This window comes from Neurospora tetrasperma (genome assembly GCF_000213175.1).
Source record: "Neurospora tetrasperma FGSC 2508 unplaced genomic scaffold NEUTE1scaffold_81, whole genome shotgun sequence".
NCBI lineage: Eukaryota > Fungi > Ascomycota > Sordariomycetes > Sordariales > Sordariaceae > Neurospora > Neurospora tetrasperma.
In genome coordinates this window covers 4,226,349-4,248,022 of record NW_009799179.1, presented here as the reverse complement: position 1 = coordinate 4,248,022, position 21,674 = coordinate 4,226,349, and the positions used below count along the sequence as shown (strand labels likewise).

Sequence of the window (21,674 nt, the reverse complement as noted above, 5' to 3'; positions counted from 1 at the left end):
TCCACATTCTTCTATATCGTCAAGGCAAGAGCGGCCAGGTCAATTTGTTATTGCATCTACAGTGGTGTTGGCAGGCATCATACTGGGTGAAGAATACAGAACGTTTAAGTACGGAAGCTACAGTTTAATTGGTGGTTTGGATCCGTCGGGTGGTGGGTGCTATTTTGGGCAGACTGAGATGTCAGCTACGTTATAATTTCTGGAGACTCCGCCATGCACAGATGAGCGGTATGGAGTCTTCTTATTCTTGTCATGCTAATCAACCCCGGAAGTCAGTTGACTGAGCTACGGCAGTGATACTATGCCCGGTATCGGTACACTTAAGTACAGGCTCGCCAACGCGGAGGTCTCGGCTTAGGACGGCTTAAGCACTCACCCACCGTCAGCTTTTGAGCGGACAAAACAATTGCATGATAATCCACGACAATGAAACACTTTCCGAGGTACACAGATTATCTGAATTCTTGTATAGTATACTTTCTAAAGGTAAGTATCTAGGATTATGATCGGTCTGATTTCTCTCTACGGTAATTACTTCTGTAGTGCAACAATTCGGCAGGAGCTAGGAATCTGGGAGGGAAAAGATACGCCGGGTCCATGAGGGACAGCTTAACAATTGGATGATACCTAGGCACCTGTGACCAGTAACCAAACATACCACACGTGTGACCTCAAACGCGGGGAAGATTAACAGGAACAATGTCCGAAGGGCACTCTTTGTCCACGCTTAACCAAAAACGCCGATAGGGAGATAAAGCTCAGTCCAATTGAAGAAGTGCAACTGCTTATCCTGGACGCTATCTGTTCTCGGATGGCTACCTCTAGGTAGGACCTCGGGTCCCCTTGCAGCTTCCCATTTCTCACCAAACCGCTTCAAGGTACCCGCCATTGGCTTGGCCGTTATCACTTATACAAGAGCAGTCACCCCCCGCGTGAGGGGGTTGTTGTTGGGGCTTACTTTTGTCAACTTACCCTTCACTTCTGTTACATGTAACCCGAACTATTTACACCGGCCTCACCTCGCCTTACCTATTCGTTATAGACGGTGTTAATACTCTTCAGGTCTGAGTAGCTTCATCCAATCTCCACCTCCCACAAATCAACCGGCGCGTCTTCAGCTCAGCATCGCCCCTAGGAGCTATCAACCACGGCAACGTCGACAGCACCGATACATACAGATCACAACCCCTTGTTTTTGGATCTTTCAGCGAGTATCGTTTCGATCGTGGTGAAAGCTTAGTGAGCAGTGAGCAAGTACACTGACACGATGAGTTTCCTTTCGGATTACCTCCGCCACAAGCGGGACTGGTCAGTAGTATCCATCCCAATCATATATATAGAAAGCCTGGCTTTTAGGGCTCTTTAGATCACTGGAATCAAAGTGTGTGATCCTCTTGCTAACCCCAGACTACTTCAAACAGTAATCTTAAACGAGCCGAGCGTAAAGAACGCATCTCCTCGCTCGGTCCGGAATACCATGCCGCCTTGTCTGGCAAAGACCTCGACACCATTAACAAGCCCATCGCCGAACTCGTGTCCGGCGTCCAGTCCAATGCCATATCACCAATCTCAGTACTCCAAACCTACGGCAAGGTTGCCGTCAGAGCCCACCTCAAGACCAACTGCCTGACCGAGGTCCTCATCTCCGCCGCCGAGGACTCCCTCAAAAACTCCAAGGGAGTCAACCTCCAGGGTCCCCTGGCCGGAATCCCCGTCAGCCTGAAGGACACCATCATCGTAGGCGGCTTCGACACGACGGTCGGGTACTCCTCCTTCGTCGGGAACAAGGCCGAGAACCCGCAGGACGGGCCGATGGTGCGTCTTCTCAAAGACGCCGGCGCCGTCCCTTATGTCAAGACCAACCTGCCCATCTCCCTGCTGAGCTACGAGAGCACCAACGACGTGTGGGGCCGCTGCACGAACCCGTACAACAAGGCGTACTCGCCCGGCGGCTCGACGGGCGGCGAGTCGGCGCTCCTGGCTTGTGGCGGACGCATCGGCATCGGTAGTGATGTGGCGGGCAGCGTCAGGGTGCCGGCCCATTTCAGCGGGTGTTATTCCCTGAGGTGCGCGACGGGGCGCTGGCCCAAGGCGGGCATCCTGACCAGCATGCCCGGTCAGGAAGGCGTGCCTAGTGTTTACTCACCGATGGCGAGGACGCTGGATGATTTAAGCTATTTTACCAAGGCGGTGATTGGGATGAAGCCGTGGAAGTACGATCACTCTGTTCACCCGCTTGCGTGGAGGGATGAAGTAGTAGAGGAGTTTGCGGATCAGGAGAGGAGGCTGAGGGTTGGCGTGTTGAGGACGGACAAAGTGGTTGATCCGAGTCCGGCATGCAAGCGGGCGCTGGAGACGGTGGAGGAGGCATTGAGGAGAGAAGGGCATGAGATTGTGGAGATGGAGGATGCGCCGGATATGTTCGAGGCGTTGCGGATGGGGGCGTTGTTGCTGAATGCGGATGGTGGATGGTGGTTCAACTCGTACAGGAGGTTCGGGGAGTGGCTGGACTCGGGAGCGAGCTTGCTGTCGTTTGGCAAGTGGCCAAGCATCGTCCGGTATTTGTCATACCTGTGGATAAAGTACATTCGAAGGGACAACCTTTGGGCAGAGCTGGTGAAGCAGACGAGGCCCATCTCGGCTGCCGAGAACTGGGGGGAGGTCAAGAAGAGAGAGGCGTACAGGGCCGAGTGGTTCGAGTACTGGAACAGGAAGCAGTTCGATGTGCTTATTTCACCGCCAAATGCGCTGCCTGCCATTCCGCACGATGCCTCGAAGGATACCTTCAGCAATTGCGGATATTGCTTTCTTTTTAACTTGGTGAGTTCTTCCACGAGTGTCTTACCTTCCCAAACGGAGAGCCTCACTGACACAAACACTCTTTTCTCATCAGCTCGACTACACAGCCGGCATCATCCCCGTCACGCATGTCGATAGTGCGCTCGATAAGCTCCCGAGCACCTTTGACCATAAGAGGCTGAACGGTATCGCGACCAGAGCTTACAGACACTATGACGCCGAGCGCATGCATGGACTTCCAGTCGGTGTGCAGATTATTGGCCGCCGTTTAGAAGAAGAGAAGGTCCTGGCGGTAATGAAGAGAGTCGAGAATGCGCTTGGAAAGGACAAGTACAAGCTGTTTGACCCAGAGCTGTTGAATAACGTGGTGGATTAGGAAGCCCAAAAACACATACATCGCCTTTCAAAGCCAAAAGATGAGATCTAGGGCGTAGGAGTACCTGGCGGCGGTTGGGTGGACCCGGGTCTAGAGAGAGCCTATCCATAATCATTGATTGTCTTTATACCTAAATTGAATTGGTTATGGTATGATCAGCGTATAGTTTGACCACAATAGTGTTGGAAGTCAGAGGAGCCTTACAGGACGGGAGTTGACTTGATGATTTGCAACCCGATTTGACGAGCGTAAACCGTTAGCAGTTTCCACTTCAGCAGATAAAGACCTTTATCCACCTAGACTTGTACCAGTGTTTCCGAGATTCATCTTCGGCTTGACCTTCTGATTCGAGACAAGGGAACGTTCCTTCCATGCAGTTTCCCACCCGCAGCCTAGTTCCATTCGTAGAGGTAGAGATGTAAGGGTAGTCGCCGACATCGGACCCCTTTCACCCCGTCTCGTTGCCTCCTCTCATCCAATCTTGGCCTATGGTAGTATCTCCCCAGACAACAGTACGTGGGGTTGAGATGTTATGAGACCAAGTAGTCGGGTATAAAGCTCTGGTTGTTTCCACTTGATCTTTTCGGTTTTCCCTCTCCCCTTTTCTTCTCTAAACCAACATCGACAACCCCCATCACTTACCAATGGCGACCCAGCAGAACAAGGACAACTGGTCCTCAGAGGTAAGCAATGGACCAGTCACTGGATAACCACAGTTCTTTCCTCTTTACTATATCTGCTTGAGTGTGAATGGACGGCTGACCAGTCAAGGAACACGCAGGCATATCAATCCGCCGCCTCCTTCGTCCCCAAGCTGGCCACGAAGATTGTCCAATGGCTTGATCCCCAGAAAGACGATGTGATTCTGGACATCGGTTGTGGTGGTGAGTTTTGGCCCCATCCCGGGAAAAATGACGCTCGCGAACAAGGCGTCACTGACAAGTGAAAAACTTTCCTTTCCAGATGGCGTTCTTGATTTTGAGATCGCCCAGGTCTTTGAGGGAGGCCGAGGACGCTTGCACGGCGCGGACAGCTCCAGGGCCATGATTCAGGCTGCTCAAAAGAAGACATCGGATAATGCGCATTTGAAAAGCACCTGCACGTTTGAGGGTAAGTGATGTGACTGTCCTGTCCCTACCGTAAAGTGTGTCACTCACTCTCCCTCCAACACATTGTCGCAGTTCTCGACGCAACCGAACTCATCACCAAAACCCACCTGCACTACGTCCGCTTCAGCAAAGCCTTCTCCAACGCCGCCCTCCACTGGATCCTGCGTCCCGAAGAAAAGCGAGAAGTCTTCTTCCAGGGCGTCCGCGACGTGCTTGCCCCGGGGGGCGTCTTTGCCTTTGAGATGGGCGGACTAGGCAACGTGTCGGAGATCCGGGCCACGCTACTGGCCGCTGTCGGCAGGAGAGTCGGTTTGAAGCGGGCACAGGAGGTGGACCCCTGGTTTTTCCCCGACGAGGAGTGGGTGAGGCAGATGATGGAGGAGAAAGTAGGAGGATGGAAGGTGGAAAAGGTAGAGAGAGAGTGGAGGCCTACAAATTCTGATGTGGGTGGCGTGGAGGGATGGGTGAGATTGATGGCTGCTCAGTTTTTGCAGGCACTGGGGAGCGAGGAGGAGAGGGAGGAGGTGGTCAAGGAGGTGGTGGATGTGCTGGAGGTTGTATGCGCTAAGCCGGGGGGAGGGTATATGTATAGTTATGTAAGGTTGAGGGTGCTTGCTAGGAAGTTGTGAGGCTGATCAGATCTTAGGGCTATGTATTCGGATGTTAGTGTGAGATCTAGAGGCGTGTTTAAGCTTCTTTTGTGAGATGTTGATATGGTGATAGGTCTAGGCTAGACAGATAGGTCATCAAATTTCTCATTCTTAAAGGCGCATGCTTTTCAGCGTGTCACAGGAATGACGTTGGTGGTGGAGAGTCCCCTCGCCGGGGTAAAGGCTGGGGTACCTTGTTAGCTCAGGGCGCATCACCTATGCAGTAGCTCGGCTTGATAAGGTGCGCAAGGGTTGGATAGAAGCGATAAAAGAAAGCTTCTCCCCATCATCATTCCTATCGAAGCACTGTCAAGTCCGGCGCGATTCACATACTGCGAGACACTCGACGCTGCCAACTTATCAATCCGCGTCTCCTTGTTCACCGAGCTTGTCGACCATCACACTGTCGCCACCTCACAGGACTCGAGCAAACGCATAATTGAAACACTATGTCTGCGGACGACCAGGCTTTTCTGGACGTGGTAAGAAAACATACAACGTGCCCGCATAGAACCCCACTAACAATGGCCTGGTTCGGTTATAGTTATCGTCCCTGCCCGGCGATATCAAGCGCTACTCTGAAGATGTCGCCAACATCGTAAACGAGAACGTCGACAAGATTGCCGAGACCGTCAGACACACTCTCGCGACCTCGCAATGGGTACCAGAACAGATCCGCCCTCGGCTGCCGCCACCAGCGCCTTCAGCCGAGCTGCCGATTTCGCTCTACAATAGAGTTGAGAGCTGGGTATTAAGAAACAAAGTCCTCACCACCGCCATAGTCCTAGCCACTGGATCCATTCTATATCGGTCATACACAGTCTCCGCTCACGCCAGGAAGACCAGGCGCGCAAGGCGGGCGCGCAGCGGAGGACGCATGGATGTCGTTGTCATTGCAGGATCTGCCAACTTACCGTTGACACGGTCAGTTGCGCTGGATCTGGAAAGGAAAGGCTTCATCGTCTTCATTGTATCCAGCGGACCGGAGGACGATATTGCCATTCAGAATCTAGCACGCCCCGATATCCGACCTCTGGGCGTCGACACCACCGATCCTCTCAGCGCCAGCGCCTCCATTGAGCGTTTCGCGACCTACCTTCAGTCACCCCATGCGGCAGTCCCCAACAGCAAGCGACATCGGTTGCACCTCAAGGCCGTCATCCTCATTCCGTCTTTGAACTACCAGACCTCGCCCATCGCTACCATTCCTCCCTCTGGCTTCGCGAACCTCTTCAACACACACCTACTTCACCCTATCATAACCCTCCAGGCCTTCCTCCCTCTGCTTACCGCTCGCCTGGGTCCTACTCCCTCGGCCGAGTCATCATCCTCCGGAACCGACAAGAAGAAAGACAGCCCCAAGATCATCGTCTGCACGCCATCCATCATTTCCTCCATCAACCCCCCCTTCCACGCCCCCGAAGCAACCGTGTGCTCTGCCCTCTCCGCATTCACCGAAGTCCTGACCGCCGAGCTCCGCCCGCTCGCCATCCCTGTCACCCACATCCAGCTCGGTACCTTTGACTTCGCCGGCTTCACGCCCGCCTCGGCCGCGCGTGAACACTGGCAGGAGCGGAACTCTCAGGGCGTCCCGCTGCGCGCGCTGGAAGCGAACCCCCAGGACGCCGAGTCCCTGCTGCCCTGGCCCGACTCGGCCCGCCACGCCTACGGCAAGAATTTTGTCACCCAGTCGAGCTCGGCCATTAGCACGGGCCGCATCCGCGGGATGCGCGGCAGCTCGTTGCGGGAGCTGCACAATGCTGTTTTTGACGTGATTGACGGGTCCATTACCAAGGGCACTGTGCGCGTCGGCCTCGGTGCAAGCGTGTATGGCTTTGTCGGACGCTGGGTGCCGCGCGGGCTGGTGGCGTGGATGATGGGTATTCGGACGGTGGACGAGCTGGCGGCGTGGCAGTCGAGTCATAGCTCGTTTAATAGCCCAAGGTCGGGTGGCTCGGTGAGGTCTATGGGAAGCGAGAATGGGGATGAGGAGGAGGTGGGAACTGGGGCCCGCACATCGAATGAGTCGTTTGTTGCGGTGCCGATGGAGTAAATTCTTCATGGGAATAGTTTGGAAGAGTACAAAAGAAGGCAGTGTCTACAAGAATGGCATATGCCATAGCATTTCAGACGGTGGGTTAATTATCATTTCGTTACGGGTGCCCTAGGTAGGGAACGGCGTTCATGTTTTGGATCTCGTCCCTCTCAGTCTATTTTGAAAGAACATACAGATCACAGCTCCGCGAAAATGTCAAGCTAGCAATCCTCTCTAATCATCCCACAAGCTTTGTGATACTAAACTTAACCTACAGCCAATACACTAGATATAACCTTGCCTTTGCGCCGTGTGACCCATTCCTTATTCCGTGATGCATACCTGGTCCTTGATACCGGCTTCATTGTCCTCCTCATCGTCCCGAGCACTAGCATGAATATGTCGCCATGTTCATGTACCATTTGATCTCTCCTGGCCGCTTTGGGACCAAGGTTCTCTTAATGACCTTTACCCCTGAATCCTCCCCTTCCTCTTCCCCTCCATCCTCCTCGGCCTCTGCCTCCTCCTCCTCCTCCTCCTCCGCCTCCAAAGCGATCCTTATGGCGATCATGCCCGCCACCGTCCCTATCGCGTCCCTGCATCATCATCTCCCTCTCCCTGTTATCCCGATCACGCTCCCTCTCTCGGTCCATATACTCATTCGCGCCCGTCGCCTGCGCCATTCCACCACCCATACCATTAGCATCGCCCATATGTTGTTGCTGTTGTTGCTGCTGCTGTTGCTGCAGCAGCATCTGATCTCCCTCCCCTTTCGCCCTCGGCTTCTCCATGTCCTTATCCGCCGTCCACCTCGGATGCGCGCCCTCCTTGCAGCCCTTCCCATCCGGACAAAAGCCCGCCAGGTAATACAAGCACAGCTTCCTCCGAAAATGCTTCTTGTCACATCGCGGTCCCAGCGGACAGAACCCCCTCTCGTAATGCGGACACGGCGGCAATCTCGACAGCGGATCAATGTGCAGATACAGACACTCGTCCCCGTTGCTGCAGTACCCGTTCCTGACAAAGAAATTGCACTCGGGCATCTTGCGCAGGTTGTACTCGTGCAGGAACTCGCACGACTCGCCCTTTTTGCAGAGGCCGCGCAGCCAGTGCTTGCAGACGAGCGAGCCGAAGCCGCCGCTGAAGGTGTTACCGCCGCCATGGGTGTTTTGGGACGACGTGGTGACGTGGCGCTCGGGGCAGTGGGATTTAAGCGGGCAGTTGCCTGAGGCGTAGGCTTTGCAGATGGGTCGGTCGGCGGGGAGAGAGTGCTGGTAGGTGCGCTGGAGGAAGGGCGTGAAGGAGAAGGTATAGTGTGGTGCGGTGTGGTTGAGCATCTGAGTGACGAGTTGTTGCGGTCCTCCTGCCCCAGAGGGGAGGGAGTTTGTTGTTGTCTGTGTTGTTGTCGCCATCTCGGCGGATGTGTGAGGGGGGAAAAAGGTGGTTCGCCGGTGCAATTCGGGCTTTTAGGTGGGTAGGCTTGTTTTGTCGCGAGCAGTTCGCGATCGGTTCGGAGAGGTTACGTAGCTGGGCGACCAGTCGTGCCGAATCTTGCCTAGAGAATGCGCGCGGCTTGTGGTTTATGCACGCTTGACCAAGAGTTGTATTCTTTGCTGCGTATGCCCAGTTTTAAGTTCGACTTTAGTCGGGAGAAGTTCGCACAGCGGGTTGCGCCATCAAAAAATTGAAGCAGGGTGTGGTTGAGAGTTTGGTGAAAGAGTGCAACAAGTCGCAAATCGATTGTTGGAAATCGATAAGACGTGGACTCACCGAGAGATGCAAGGTGAGTGACCAATCAGAGATCAGCTATCCCGGTCTGGGCTACCTCGGCTTCCCTTACACTGGGCTAGCGGTCACCCCCGCGATGGCCATTCGGCATTTGTTCAACCATACCGTTGTTTATCATATAGGTTGTCATTCTTTCACTGCTTGTGTATCTCACTCTGTGTTTCTGCGTCTGCTTCTTTCCAGTCTAACAAAGCATTCTATTACTCCAGGTATCCTTCCCAGATGAGAGGCATTCAGGTGGCACAGTATGTTAAGGTATGTCCTATCTCGATCATCCCGGACATCTTCCCATTTCGTGGTTCTAACATTACCACTTAACTCAGAGCCCTCAAGAGCTCAGGGTCACGGAGCTTCCAGACCCTACACCTGCTTCAGATGAGTACTTGATTGAAGTTCATGCTGCGGCAACCAACTTTTTCGACATTCTTCAGATTCAGGGCAAATACCAGAATCAACCACGTGCGGCTTCTTTATTGAGTCCCGCTTACATTGCATTCAGTACGCTGACGTTGCATCTCAGCATTCCCCTGGGTATCAGGTGCCGAGTTCGCCGGCGTGGTTCTCGCCACCCCTTCCGGCCTCAAGGACCCCAAGTTCCCCGTCGGTTCACGTGTGTTTGGAGCTAGCCAGGGTGCGTACGCTACCAAAGTCAAGGCCAAGGAGACGGCCCTCCTCCCAGCTCCCGAAGGCTGGTCGCTTGTGGATGCTGCGGGCCTCTTTGTGACGGCACCAACGAGTTATGGAGCCCTTGTTGTTCGGGCCGGCGTCAAGAAGGGCGACTTCGTGCTTGTTCACGCTGCGGCCGGTGGTGTAGGTCTTGCCGCGGTCCAAGGTTAGTGGCATACGTACCCATCTCCAAGATGAACTACTTCGTTGCTAATCCCATATATAGTTGCAAAGGCGTTTGGAGCAACTGTCATTGCTACGGCCGGAACCAAGCACAAGCTCGAAGTCGCCAAGTCCTTTGGCGCTGATCATGTCGTCGACTACACGGACCCCAAGTGGCCCGAGATGGTGAAGAAGTTGACTCCTAAAGGCAAGGGCGTTGACATTGTCTACGATCCTGTCGGCCTGGTAGATCTGAGCACCAAATGTACTGCGTGGAATGGCCGCATCTTGATTGTCGGTTTCGCTGCCGGCAAGATCGAGAAGGTGGCAATGAACAAGGTTCTTCTCAAGAACATCAGCCTCGTCGGTGTTCACTGGGGCCAATACGCTGTTCATGAGAAGGAGACGGTGGTGACCGTGTGGCAGGGCATTATGAAGTTGATTGCCGAGGGCAAGTTCAAACCGACTGTGTTCAGCGACAAGGAGTTCGTCGGTCTCGAGAAGATTCCGGATGCATTGATCGCTTTGGGAGGTCGTGAGACCTGGGGGAAGGTAGTGGTTCAAGTCCCGCAGCAGGAAGGGAAAAGCAGGTTGTGAATTTTATGGATAGCTTCACTAGGTTCCGGTGTCGTGTCGAGCGTCGTTGGCCACAAAATCTCCGTCATCTGATGGAAATTGAAATACCTTCACCAATAACCCTAACCCACGCTGTGACCTTTGTTTTGTGCTTTGGGCCTCGGCTGCAACCCGCGGACTGGGTGCCTCGGTGACTGCACAGAGCTGCAAGAACCGAGGGGCCTCTAAAAGGCGGAACGACCCCGCTGAATGGGTATCTAAGTGGGAATTTTGGTGAGCACGTCAGAGGGGCATGGCCCTCGACCCTGGGCGGTCCAGGAGGGACGTTTCCTCGAATGGACGGCGTCCATCCCTCCGAGTTCGCCCCCAAGCAAATCCAGGCCGTTTTCGAGGCAGCCGGGGTCTAGATACGGGATTAGAAATCGCGACTCGATTTGAAAAATGGCGCCGGAACAGCGCGCCTGATCTGGCATCGCCTGGACTGTCTGACTAGATCGCGGATTGGGAGAGAAAGAAATCTAGAGATTATCAAATCGTTACCTTCCCTTTCCTGTAGATTCTTATTTCCCATCCAGTGACCATCCCCGGCTCTGTTTCCGCCACTTGTATCTTGTCTCTTGTTAGATCCGTTTCCCATTCGAAAACCCCACCAACCGCCAAACTGTTCTCCTCAACCTTTAGAAGAACTCTCCGATCCAGCGCATCTGGTCTCACAGTCGCTGCTGCCGCAACCGCCTTCAAGAAAAACACTCCGGTTCAACCTGCCGAACTTCAGGCCGTCACAAAAAGAAACATGCACAGCAAAGTAGTCATCATCGGCTCTGGGCCGGCCGCCCACACTGCCGCCATCTACCTGGCCCGCGCCGAGCTGAAGCGTGAGTTTCAATGCCATTGCAATTGTCGACATTAGGTTACAAGGACCAATGCGCTAACAATCCCTCGCTCTTTGTACAGCTGTACTTTACGAGGGCTTCATGGCCAATGGCATCGCCGCCGGTGGCCAGCTCACCACCACGACCGAAATCGAGAACTTCCCCGGTTTTCCCGATGGCATCATGGGCCAGGAGCTGATGGACAAGATGAAGGCTCAGTCTGAGCGTTTCGGCACTCAGATTATCAGCGAGACTGTTGCCAAGGTCGACCTCTCTGCCCGCCCCTTCAAGTACGCTACCGAGTGGTCCCCCGAGGAGTACCACACTGCCGACTCCATCATCCTGGCCACCGGCGCCTCTGCCCGCAGACTTCATCTCCCTGGAGAGGAGAAGTACTGGCAGAACGGTATCTCTGCCTGCGCCGTTTGCGATGGTGCCGTTCCTATTTTCCGCAACAAGCACCTCGTTGTCATTGGTGGTGGCGACTCCGCTGCTGAGGAGGCCATGTATCTCACCAAGTATGGCAGCCACGTTACCGTGTTGGTTCGCAAGGACAAGTTGAGGGCCAGCAGCATCATGGCCCATAGGTTGTTGAACCACGAGAAGGTCACTGTCAGGTTCAACACCGTCGGTGTCGAGGTCAAGGGTGACGACAAGGGTCTCATGAGCCATCTGGTCGTCAAGGATGTTACCACTGGCAAGGAGGAGACTCTTGAGGCCAACGGTCTTTTCTATGCCATCGGTCACGATCCTGCTACCGCCCTCGTCAAGGGCCAGCTTGAGACTGACGCCGATGGCTATGTTGTCACCAAGCCTGGCACTACCCTTACCAGCGTTGAGGGTGTATTTGCTGCTGGTGATGTTCAGGATAAGAGGTACAGACAGGCTATCACCAGTGCCGGTACGTAACCCATTGCCTCCCGTGTAACTGGTTTGGAAGAGTTGCTAATCTGTTATGCATAGGTACCGGCTGCATGGCTGCCCTCGATGCCGAGAAGTTTTTGTCGGAGCACGAGGAAACCCCCGCCGAACACCGCGACACCAGCGCCGTACAGGGCAACCTCTAGAGTTGATTTCTTGGATAGACAGCGTTTCGCTTAAAAAGTTGGTTCTGAAAATACAGGAATGATACCCAGAGTATGGCCGGCAATTTTGAATGCTTGAAATTTTAGATGTGCCATGGAAGATAAGAGAGATGTCAGTTGTTGCCGCACCCGGGCAGTTCGTATATGTAGTGTTTATACCAAAACACCAGCGAACAAGGATTGGTCTCGTTGGCTTTGTGGAGCTATGACCCCCTACCCAAGGAAGCACTCAGCTTAAAGGTTAACAGCCTTAACGAGGAAGTCACGGATTATAATGTGACTCTCTTTCCACTCAAATTGTCTGAACGAAGGAGGAACAGCAATCAAGCTCAAGAGGCTTCTATCGGTCCTAACATTAATTCATGTACTCGTCAGGTCTACAAATTAACGGTCTGACTAGCGCCCCAGGCTATGTGGATGGGATAGAAATTTTAGCGTTGAAAGCCATGCGGGCCTCCCGCGCAAGTGTGGGTTAGGTACAGAGGAGAATGGTTATCTGTTTGACTGGCATCACCTTTCTTCAGTCGTATCGCAATGCGAACAACCTACTAGTTATTCAGGTGTTTGTTGGAACAGGCAGGAAGCTGTTCTGGGATCATCGCAAAATGTCAGGTGCTTTCCCTTACTTGGCGTAGAGGTCTGATCTCTATTTAAAGAGAGCTTCTTCCCTCTGTTCTGCTCCCTCTTCTTCCTCTTGTTCTCTATCGCGAACACCAATTTTCCAATTGACCTTAACCGGCAGACGCTGCAGAAAAACCAGCCATAATTCGATCTTCTCTTTCTTCCGACTTGATCAGTAATCACATTCTCCTCCAAAATGCCTAGCGGAAACGGATACAGCTACAAGGGCCATGGCACCAACAGCCAGGTATGGTGTAGATACTCTTTCACTGCCACTCACATCTCCTTCCCCAGAAAGATGTCATTGCGCCGGCTTGGCCATATCAAGCCCAGTATAGAAGCAACCGGCAACGCTGACACGCCAACTTGCTGTAGGGCAACCACTACTGCGCCCGTGACTACGGCAACGGATCCAATGCGTATCACTATTCCAACACGTAAGAAAGACCTTGACTATCTCTCTGGGGGAGTGGAGCGAGTAATCATTTGGCCAACAACTTGACAGCAACGGATCCTACTACTGCTCCATCCCGAACGGTAGCACTTACTACAACAGCGGCAGTGGATCTTCCACGTACACTTCGCCCAGTGGTAACTCGTACTCGAGCTCCGGCTCTGGCTCCGGCTCCGGCTCTTCTGGAAATTCCAAGTGAGATGTGAGGGGGAATACCTGAGTGATGGTTTGGAAGCCAGGGAAGATAGTCCGGTGAATGTTCGCTAGGCAAAATGGAAATTCAACAGGGTTGACAGGACCAGGGCAGTTTTGAGAGCCAATTTGGTCGCATGAAAGAGAGGCATAGCATTTGACTTATTAGCATGAACCCAAATGGAAAACCCCAATTCACTATCCTGCTTATCTCGATGCTACCAAGTGGAAGCTTGTGATTGTCCATCCAAATTGTTCTTCCAAGTGACGCTTCAAAATCCCGTAGGCTCAATCCTCTTTCACGTCTCTTGCCCACCAAACAGCTTCGATTCATCCATTCGGCCCGGTCTTAGTTCCAAAGCGAAGCACTCAATCCCATAACCGCAGAAGCAGCTATCATCGCCGCCCTGCCCAGATTCAACACACCCCATTGATCAACCCAATACTTTGCCCCGACTTCCACAGCCTTCATATCCACCTTTTCGCCCAAGCCAACCTCATCGTCACCTTCCCTAGAAGAATCCTCCTCCTCTACATTTCTTTCCCTTTCCTTCTCTTTCTCTTTACCCTTCCCCTTACCATCTTTATCACTACCCTCCCTTCCCTTCTTCCTCTCCATACCCTTCCCCCTAACCGACTGCCTCCTCTTCAGCCCCCCACTACTCCCACCACCGCCCAACTCCCCAACCTCCACATCCACTCCCTTCTGCCTCATCGCCCTCTCCACGGCCTCCGCCCTCGCCACCAACCTCCTCTCCACTCCTCCGAGCACCACCCACCCATACGGCGCCATACCCAGCACCAACAGCGCTCCAGCAACAGCGTACATTCTCCCCCTCTTCACCAACTTCAACGCTTGCATCCCTCTCCCACCACTCACGATTTCCGAAGAATACCGAACGCCAAAACGCCAAGCCAGCAAGAGATAGCCCAACGCCGCGGCGGCGCCGGCCCGGTTCAAAGTGGAAAACGTCTGCTCGTAAGTGCGCCGCCACTGGGTGAGCATCAGCGGGGTGGGTGACTCGAGAAGGCGAGGCACCAGGAAGAAGGACAGGGAGAGGGAGGCGCCCGTAGCGGAGGCGGAGAGGAGCACGGAGAGGGATTGGACCACGTGTGTTAAGGAGCCGGTTTGCGGGTTCAAGAGGGCGGAGAGAATTGCTACGAGTGAGGAGGGGGTGAGGATGCCGGGATCGATGAGACCGGCGGGGACGGGGCCGGAAGGGGTCGGTGGTGGTGAGATGGAGATGAAAGACATGGTGGGATGGCTGGTTGGTTATAGAGCTTGTGGTTTGCGAAATGCTCGGGTCGCTTGAATGTAGCAAGTGGTGGATGTTATGCGTGAACCGACTCGGTGGTGTAAGTCGAGGTGGATCTGCTTGAAATATGAAGTGGCTTTAGGGTTGACAATGAGGTTTCCAACGCGACAATGACAGTCCCTTGGTACCTCACCCCGGTTTATCGTCGCCAGAAAGGTTGCGGATCAAGTTTGGGTTGTCGTTGGTGTTGTAGTTGTTTGCGGAGAGCGAACATGGAATGGGGTAGAGGTATGGTGATGCCAAGCCAGGTGCTGGGGAGCTTGTTGTTTGTTAGCGCCCTGATCCCTGTCTCGTTAGTCGACTCCAGCGAGAAATGATCATCGCTGCTATCGAAGCGAAGCAAAGTGCGGGGTACGGGGTGCGCACTTTCTACGCTACGGAAGCTTACGAGAAAACAAAATGCAGAAATAATTCGACCTTGATGTTCCACAGGTCTTCCGACTACCGTTTCCCGTGTGAATGTCCTTCACACTCATATTTCTCTTATCTCTAGCGCTACGTCGTCAAAAATACCAATCGACAGATACTATGAAGAGCAACAAGTGTTGTGAAAGTGAACACGAGGGAGTTGCCTCAGCTGAAGTCGCCAGCACAGAAAGGGGCTTTGTTTACATTTTACCTAGTTAGGTTAGTATGTTGCATCGCCAGGTGCTGTTTCTGTGGGCTCCAACAGCTTGTGAGGGAAAACCGGAGTTATACCATACGGCGAGAAATGAAGGTTCAATTCAGTTTTCCACCAATCTTTACCAGACTGGATGGTGTGCTGCGCACTTATTAAAGAATTATGAGATCACCCAAAAGTTGTTTTCACTCGAGACAAAGCACGCGTATCATTCTTAAACTCCAGACTCCGTTTCTAATTCGTGTCCTCAATTATCCCAACAGCGACCGTTGAGATTACTCTCACCCGGCGTTCATCTCCATTCATCTTCCAACAAAACCATCTTTATCGTGCCGATTGCCGCATTCAATCAGAAAGTACTCCATACCGAGCCTCTATCTCCACGCAACACCAGACGGAATTAGAACTAGACCAGAACGAGACCAAACAGAACAAGGTGAATGCTAAAAAACCAAGACCAAAACTCCAACACAACCGTCTTTATCCATACTTCTACACAAACGCCGAAACTGGTACTGATGAATTACCCCATGCCGAATTCATCCACGCACAATGAGACAAGACCAACACCAAAAGCCAACACCAATACTCCAAAAATAATAATAAAAAATGGACATAATCAAGACAGAATCAAGACTTGAAGCAAAAGTCCACTGCCACCACATATTCCACCGCGGACCCCAAATCTAGGAAAATATTTTTACTCTCCAGCGCCGAAACACCAAACTCCAGATCCCTTCAAACGAGTGACAGAATGAGCAATCCCTTTTATGCCATTCATCCTTCAGCTCTCATTGCAAAAAAAATTACACAAGAATGTATTGTTGCTTGAATGACAGTGGTATGGCTGCGAGATGCGCGAAAAATCAAGAGTGGCGGTTTGATATCGGAGTCTCAGAATGCATAAGATGGGTGTTTTCAAGGACGATCATTCTTCGCGCGGGTGGCTAAGAGTGTTGCGAGGACTGCAATACCACACAGCCAAAGCATCGAGATGACGCTCCCTAAAATCAAGACTTTCCGGCGTTGTCGATGGTTCAGGCTGCCGACTTCTCCTTTGGTGAACCATGCCAGTGTCGTGTCAAACGTTCCTTTATAAACGAGGGGCGCCATGAACGGAAAGACGCAGAGGAAACACAAAAACCAGAAGAATTGTTTTCGGCGGCGTCGCGCTTCCCAGGAGAGGTAGCCGTCCTCTTCGTCAAGTCTGAAAGGGTCAGTTACGTTCAGATTGGCGATTTGGTGGAGATATGAACCTTCACCATCAACGCGCGAAGTTCTTTTATCTTTTCCCCAAAGGTGAGGGCGCTCGAAGGGAATGCCCCATGAACATCTGTAGCTCGAGGCACTCCGTGTTGAGCCGTGTGCAGAGCTGAAAGGGTTTCGGCAAGACCGCGGGAACACTGGTCTACCAGGGGCTGGTGGGCTAGCGCTGCTCAAGGTTGACAAACGAGTTGCCTTCCGCCCCTTGCTGGTAACTTGGTTTTCTGCAAAAATGTTAGCACATGGAACTGATAAGTCAAGCCAGGGTCATGCATACGGATTGAGAGGCGGTGGTTGGAGACAGGCTCGTGATAGTGAGTGGGCAATGGCTTTCTCGGCAGGGTATGTGGAGTGGAGGGCGCCACTCTCTTCGTCAGTTTGTTGGATGCCTTCCACGAAATGCAAGATACAAGACTGTCCTTTCGTGTCCGAGTACTGCTCTGAAAGGTGTGGTCATTCGCGTCGCTTCGTCGCTTCATCGCCTGCAGCCTTGCGGCCTCTTCCAAGGGTATCAATGGGAAGCTGAATTGAACTGGCGATTCCGGGCCGAACGATTTATCGGTTTGAAGAGAATCGTGGGCTCGGGGAGTTTGCGGTGGGAGTTCAGCTAGTTTCAAGCCATGCTCTCTTCGTTGCTTGTCGCTGTCCGGGCCGGATTGATTGCTCCTATAGGGATGTCTCCCATCGATGTTCTTGTTGGAGGTCAGAGAACGGAACGGGGCAGTGAGTTTCTCGGCCAAGTATGCTCTTGTAGATGAGCCCTGGCTGCTTGATGTCGTGGCTTGGTCAAATAGTCGGCATGAATCTTGGGGATAGCCGTTAACTCGATGGATCCTTGGTTGAGGAAGGAAGACTGGGCGGTTGTCACCCTTGAGTGTCCGAATGACGTAGTTGTCGTACTTCCCATTCATCGGATGTTGCATAATCTTTTCGGTTGATGCAAAAGCGCCAAAGGTTTCAGCGAGGCTTGAGGCGTCAGAGTAGTCTGCAATGCTGCTTCCTGTGGTCCTCAAGCCGAAATGAGTGCCGAAGCCAGTCCCGGACGCATAAGCTCGATGGCTGTTGAACTGGCCAACACTGGAACCGACTGTCTCCCACTCCCCTCCATCGCTCTTAACAGCATCGAGGTTCGACCCGACTGTCTCCCAATCACCTCCGTCGGTCTTAACAGCATCGAGGTTCTGTTGAAGAGCACGGTTAGCAAACTGAAGAGGCGAAGGATCAGATCCAACATGTGACTGGACAGATTCTCTCACCTCGTCAAACTCTTCATCGAATTCGTCCCATGCAAGGTGTTGGGCGGGATAAGATCGTAGATCGAGTTTCTTCATGATACGCTTGTCGGGAATGTTGTTATCTCTTTGAGCGGAGTTGTAATATGTGAGCCCATTTGAAGGAGGCATGGGAGGTGCCGCAGAGCCAACTGGGCCACGCGTGGCTGATACATGGCCAGTGTGGTCAGTCTTGTTGGTACAAGTGGTGCTGACGCCACTGACACGGTGAAGCGCAGCACTGACTTCTCTTTCCCGAGATGGCTGAAGGAAGACCGTGTATGATCCCCGGTCGTACTTGAATGGATCGTCGTCAGAGTCTGTTGTAAGACCGCCTGTCGAGAAGGCTGCGTTGGACAACGCGCCACTGCCGGTGGTAGTCTCACGAGCCGCTTGGTTGTTGTTTGACTCGTGGCGGCTGGCTTCGACGTAATGGTTGCCCTTCCTGGAAGTCGCAAATGTTCCGACATTGTTTTCGTCGCAATTATCGAGAAGGTCTTCGATGTCGACAGAGCTCGCGGTTGACATGGTTGACCAGGAGTGTTCCCGGAAGATGTTGTTATGACACTCTGGGGTGCTGGTATGGTCCTCTGGGAGGTTGGCACGGATCACTGAGGGATTGACTGCATGAATTGGCGGCTGAGGAATCCGAGGAGGGGATCCATGAATGCGATAAAGCTTTGAAGTACAGCCAAAGGGGACAGAGGTGATGTTTTCTCGGGTCTGAGGAGGCTCGACGGTCTCTCCATTGTCCAAGGAGTGGTGGACACTTGCATCATTGGTGGATTGGCTGTGCTGGCCGTCGGCTGAGGGTGAAGAGTCAATGGTGGCCGAAGGTAGGTACTGATCCACGATGTTTTCGACGGTGCTTCCAGTCTCGCGAGGTGTGTTGATGGAGTTGTCAGGAGTGTGGTTGTCAACAGGGTCCTTTGCGACGTGATAACTGGCACGAGCAGCCGGAGTCATCTCTTCCCAGTCAGGGTAGGGAAGGGTACGAGTGCTGAAGTCAGGAACACTGGATGAACGGCGACGCAAGTGTGTAGGACTGATGCGACGTCCGCGGGAGAAGCCATCATGAGTCGGGCAGCGGTGGGACTCGGTGGCGGAATGCTCGTCGGCGTCGGTGGTCGACTTGGAGTAGACGGCATTGACGGAAGAGCCAGCAGATGACTCGCCAGGGATCAAGGCAGAGTGAGCGCCGTTATCCGTAATGTGTGCGGCTTGTTTCGCGGCTCTGGTGGTGATGGCTTGATGGGCCTCGTCGAGACTGGTGAAGACATGTCTCGGAGTAATGGAGCGCTCTCTGGGCAGTGACGACACGGTCGAGCCTGCAGACTTGACCGAAGCGGGCATGTGGTTGATGGTAGGCTCGTTGATATGATGGTTGCCGATGAGGTGGCTGGTGAAAGCGCCAAAGCTGGTAGAGGTCGTCATGGTGTTGATGTTGTTTGATAGATGTTGGATGAGCAAGCGCGATGTGTCAAGATGGTGAATGACAAGTGCGGTTGAAGTTGACGGGGTTGCGGATGATGGTTTGAAAACAATTCAAGAAGAAGATGCTTTGCAGTGTGCTTGGATGGTTCTTGCGATGGTTGAAAGCGTTGGTTCAGACAAAAACGTGTTGCAGTTGATGATCAGTTGCTCTTGCGAAGTTGTTGTAAAGTGGAAAAGCTGGGAGAAGGAGACCAGACCTTGGGCACTGCTCTCTGGCTCAGAACCAACCTGATTGGAGGGGAAGGCGCTCTGGTTGGATGCTTTGAGAAGGAAGGAGCGCGATTTGGGTCTGCGCGTTAGGGGTTGAAACGCGCTGGGAAAGGCGAACGATGGAAGGCGCACGCTGCCAAAGCCGCAAAGAGGAGGAAGGTGCAATCTGCGAGTCCCCTTGACAGGCCGCGATGGGATTCCGTAACCTTTCATCTTGTCGCAACTGAGCGTTGGTTCAAGGTCGTCCGGTGTGCATGGAAGGGGACAAGCTCGTAGTTCTTATCATGATCACATGCATGCGATGGTAGCCGTAAGACTTGCCATTTACGCTGCTCGCTTGGGGCTACAGTCAAGCTGGAGATTCGATTCCCAATAATAATAATGCCTCAAAGCTGTAATAGGCTTTGGAAAAGGGGAGACACTAGTAAGTAGGGTGTAGGTGGTCGAAAACAAACCTTGATATCAAAGGGTGGTGTTGCTCGTTGTAGATCCAGGCCAACCTTGATGGAGACATAGCGGGCCATGACCAAACGCACCATTACAAAGAACTGCGCTCTTTAACTGGCAACATACAGAAAGAGAACTGAACTGCATGACCCGGTCTGTGACTTCCCATAGCTTCTCGGCAATCTCAACATCTTGACTGTCTTGTGAAGTACCTCTAGTTCGAATGAGCATGTAGATCCAGCCAGGTGAGCAGGGTAGTTAGGAAGCATTGAAGCACAAGATACAAACGCAAAACTCCACGAGTTACATGGCTTCCGTATGAGATATATAGTTTTTTCCTTTCGGCATCGAGCAGCTTTCGGCATATAGACCCCCCAGGGCTGTGACACCTTGTAGACCATCCTATGTTTACCAGTTTATGGGCTCATAATTCGATCAAATAACACTATAACTGTCTCAATAAGTCAAAAGTGATATCGTTCCCAGGCAGGTTTTAAGAAGATATCCGTTTCCAGAAGATCAAGACCCGAGTGTCCTCTTAATGCAGGCTATTGTTGTCACCTGGATTCAGTGTCAAATTGTGAAATGGGTTGCCAAGAGGAGGCGTATGCCAGTCATCATTCCGTGTACATTAAATCAGTGATGTAACAGGATCTCGAGTTATTCTTTCGCAAGGATCGCACATGTAGCTTCAACATACCATATGCAAGTTGTCGCCCCTGATCCCCTACTCCATGGATGCTGCTTCACTCCACTCTTTTGTTTACATGTTTTCCGAACTGAATTCTAGCGATAGAAGAAATGATACATGGAAGAGAAGAGAATCATAGGGAATTCCAAAGTTGGAGAAGAAGGCTGTACACCATATATCGCCCAATAACAAAGGAGGTCGTCTAGTGGATGATTCTGACAGCATTCGGAAAGCCATCACACCCGCCATAGCACTGATGTAGTCTGTAACACCAGACTAGTTATACACTAAAATACCCTACTGGCAGACGTTGTGACATCATCCGACCATGTCTCAGAGTCTCTCAACCCTTTCCCAGTCCATACGGAAAGCCAGGTGTGCCAGTTTCCGACCCCTGAAGACTACATGAAGCAACTTTGGACGGCACGGACGGTTAGGTGAACTTGGATCGAGTGTCGTTGGGAAGAGGCTCTAAGGATCTAGACCGGTCCATGCAAAAACCACGCCGCTTATGTACAGGCGTGGCTTTATCGAAGTTGCATTGCATCCGTGATCCCATTGGTCGGCGCCGAGTCCATGTCGACACCGACCCACAATCCCACACACGGCTAGTTATCGCGAAGCCAGTAGCCCAGGTTATCGCAGAAGAGTCAGGGGAGCCAAGACGAAGGGGCCGGGCTAACCCCACCAGGCCTTTCACCTTCTTCACCCAGTCAACCAACGGGACCTTTCTGTTGATTGTCAGAACCGGCAGACCGTGCCGTGCGCCAGTTGCCTGCCCTGTCTGTGTCCGTCTTTCGGCATTCTGGTGGGGCAAGGTTCCCGGTCTGGGGGCGCAGCAGCATGCCCGGAGCTGGACGCCCAGTGGTCGACATGGGCTCTCTTCGCCGGTGGGCGTGGCGTGCACTGTGGTTCCTTCCCTTGTCATCGCGATCGGTAACCCGACGCCCGTAACACCTACCCTAACCCCTAACC

The 21,674-nt window shown here is 52.9% G+C and overlaps 10 protein-coding genes across 10 annotated transcripts; 7 read left to right on the top strand and 3 right to left on the bottom strand.

Moving 5' to 3' along the window:
- Positions 1-1,267: 1,267 nt before the first annotated feature.
- NEUTE1DRAFT_71946 (uncharacterized protein) lies at positions 1,268-3,381 on the top strand (the record flags this gene model as incomplete). Its single annotated transcript, XM_009857741.1, has 3 exons — positions 1,268-1,308; positions 1,422-2,820; positions 2,894-3,381. The coding sequence occupies 3 exons, from the start codon at positions 1,268-1,270 to the stop codon at positions 3,173-3,175; spliced, it is 1,722 nt and encodes a 573-aa protein (XP_009856043.1).
- Positions 3,382-3,819: 438 nt separating this feature from the next.
- On the top strand, positions 3,820-5,009 carry NEUTE1DRAFT_149942 (uncharacterized protein; the record flags this gene model as incomplete). Its single annotated transcript, XM_009857740.1, has 4 exons — positions 3,820-3,858; positions 3,957-4,059; positions 4,139-4,285; positions 4,357-5,009. The coding sequence occupies 4 exons, from the start codon at positions 3,820-3,822 to the stop codon at positions 4,911-4,913; spliced, it is 846 nt and encodes a 281-aa protein (XP_009856042.1).
- Positions 5,010-5,283: 274 nt separating this feature from the next.
- On the top strand, positions 5,284-7,209 carry NEUTE1DRAFT_71941 (uncharacterized protein; the record flags this gene model as incomplete). Its single annotated transcript, XM_009857739.1, has 2 exons — positions 5,284-5,416; positions 5,479-7,209. 2 exons carry the CDS (start codon positions 5,384-5,386, stop codon positions 6,985-6,987), a joined length of 1,542 nt encoding a protein of 513 aa, XP_009856041.1.
- Positions 7,194-8,437, bottom strand: NEUTE1DRAFT_125898 (uncharacterized protein; the record flags this gene model as incomplete). The annotated part of the gene is made up of 1 exon (XM_009857738.1): positions 7,194-8,437. The coding sequence occupies one exon, from the start codon at positions 8,379-8,381 to the stop codon at positions 7,428-7,430; it is 954 nt and encodes a 317-aa protein (XP_009856040.1).
- A 469-nt stretch (positions 8,438-8,906) lies between these two features.
- Positions 8,907-10,278, top strand: NEUTE1DRAFT_90626 (uncharacterized protein; the record flags this gene model as incomplete). Its single annotated transcript, XM_009857737.1, has 4 exons — positions 8,907-9,012; positions 9,081-9,216; positions 9,278-9,589; positions 9,650-10,278. 4 exons carry the CDS (start codon positions 8,980-8,982, stop codon positions 10,180-10,182), a joined length of 1,014 nt encoding a protein of 337 aa, XP_009856039.1.
- A 366-nt stretch (positions 10,279-10,644) lies between these two features.
- NEUTE1DRAFT_90624 (NADPH thioredoxin reductase) lies at positions 10,645-12,295 on the top strand (the record flags this gene model as incomplete). The annotated part of the gene is made up of 3 exons (XM_009857736.1): positions 10,645-11,036; positions 11,116-11,934; positions 11,997-12,295. 3 exons carry the CDS (start codon positions 10,955-10,957, stop codon positions 12,098-12,100), a joined length of 1,005 nt encoding a protein of 334 aa, XP_009856038.1.
- A 537-nt stretch (positions 12,296-12,832) lies between these two features.
- Positions 12,833-13,392, top strand: NEUTE1DRAFT_125896 (uncharacterized protein; the record flags this gene model as incomplete). The annotated part of the gene is made up of 3 exons (XM_009857735.1): positions 12,833-12,986; positions 13,115-13,176; positions 13,245-13,392. 3 exons carry the CDS (start codon positions 12,936-12,938, stop codon positions 13,390-13,392), a joined length of 261 nt encoding a protein of 86 aa, XP_009856037.1.
- Positions 13,393-13,531: 139 nt separating this feature from the next.
- On the bottom strand, positions 13,532-14,668 carry NEUTE1DRAFT_71930 (uncharacterized protein; the record flags this gene model as incomplete). The annotated part of the gene is made up of 1 exon (XM_009857734.1): positions 13,532-14,668. The coding sequence occupies one exon, from the start codon at positions 14,638-14,640 to the stop codon at positions 13,735-13,737; it is 906 nt and encodes a 301-aa protein (XP_009856036.1).
- A 489-nt stretch (positions 14,669-15,157) lies between these two features.
- On the top strand, positions 15,158-15,349 carry NEUTE1DRAFT_118758 (uncharacterized protein; the record flags this gene model as incomplete). The annotated part of the gene is made up of 1 exon (XM_009857733.1): positions 15,158-15,349. One exon carries the CDS (start codon positions 15,161-15,163, stop codon positions 15,326-15,328), a length of 168 nt encoding a protein of 55 aa, XP_009856035.1.
- Positions 15,350-16,749: 1,400 nt separating this feature from the next.
- NEUTE1DRAFT_55885 (uncharacterized protein) lies at positions 16,750-19,291 on the bottom strand (the record flags this gene model as incomplete). The annotated part of the gene is made up of 4 exons (XM_009857732.1): positions 16,750-16,810; positions 16,864-17,024; positions 17,120-17,767; positions 17,843-19,291. The coding sequence occupies 4 exons, from the start codon at positions 19,289-19,291 to the stop codon at positions 16,750-16,752; spliced, it is 2,319 nt and encodes a 772-aa protein (XP_009856034.1).
- Positions 19,292-21,674: the final 2,383 nt, after the last annotated feature.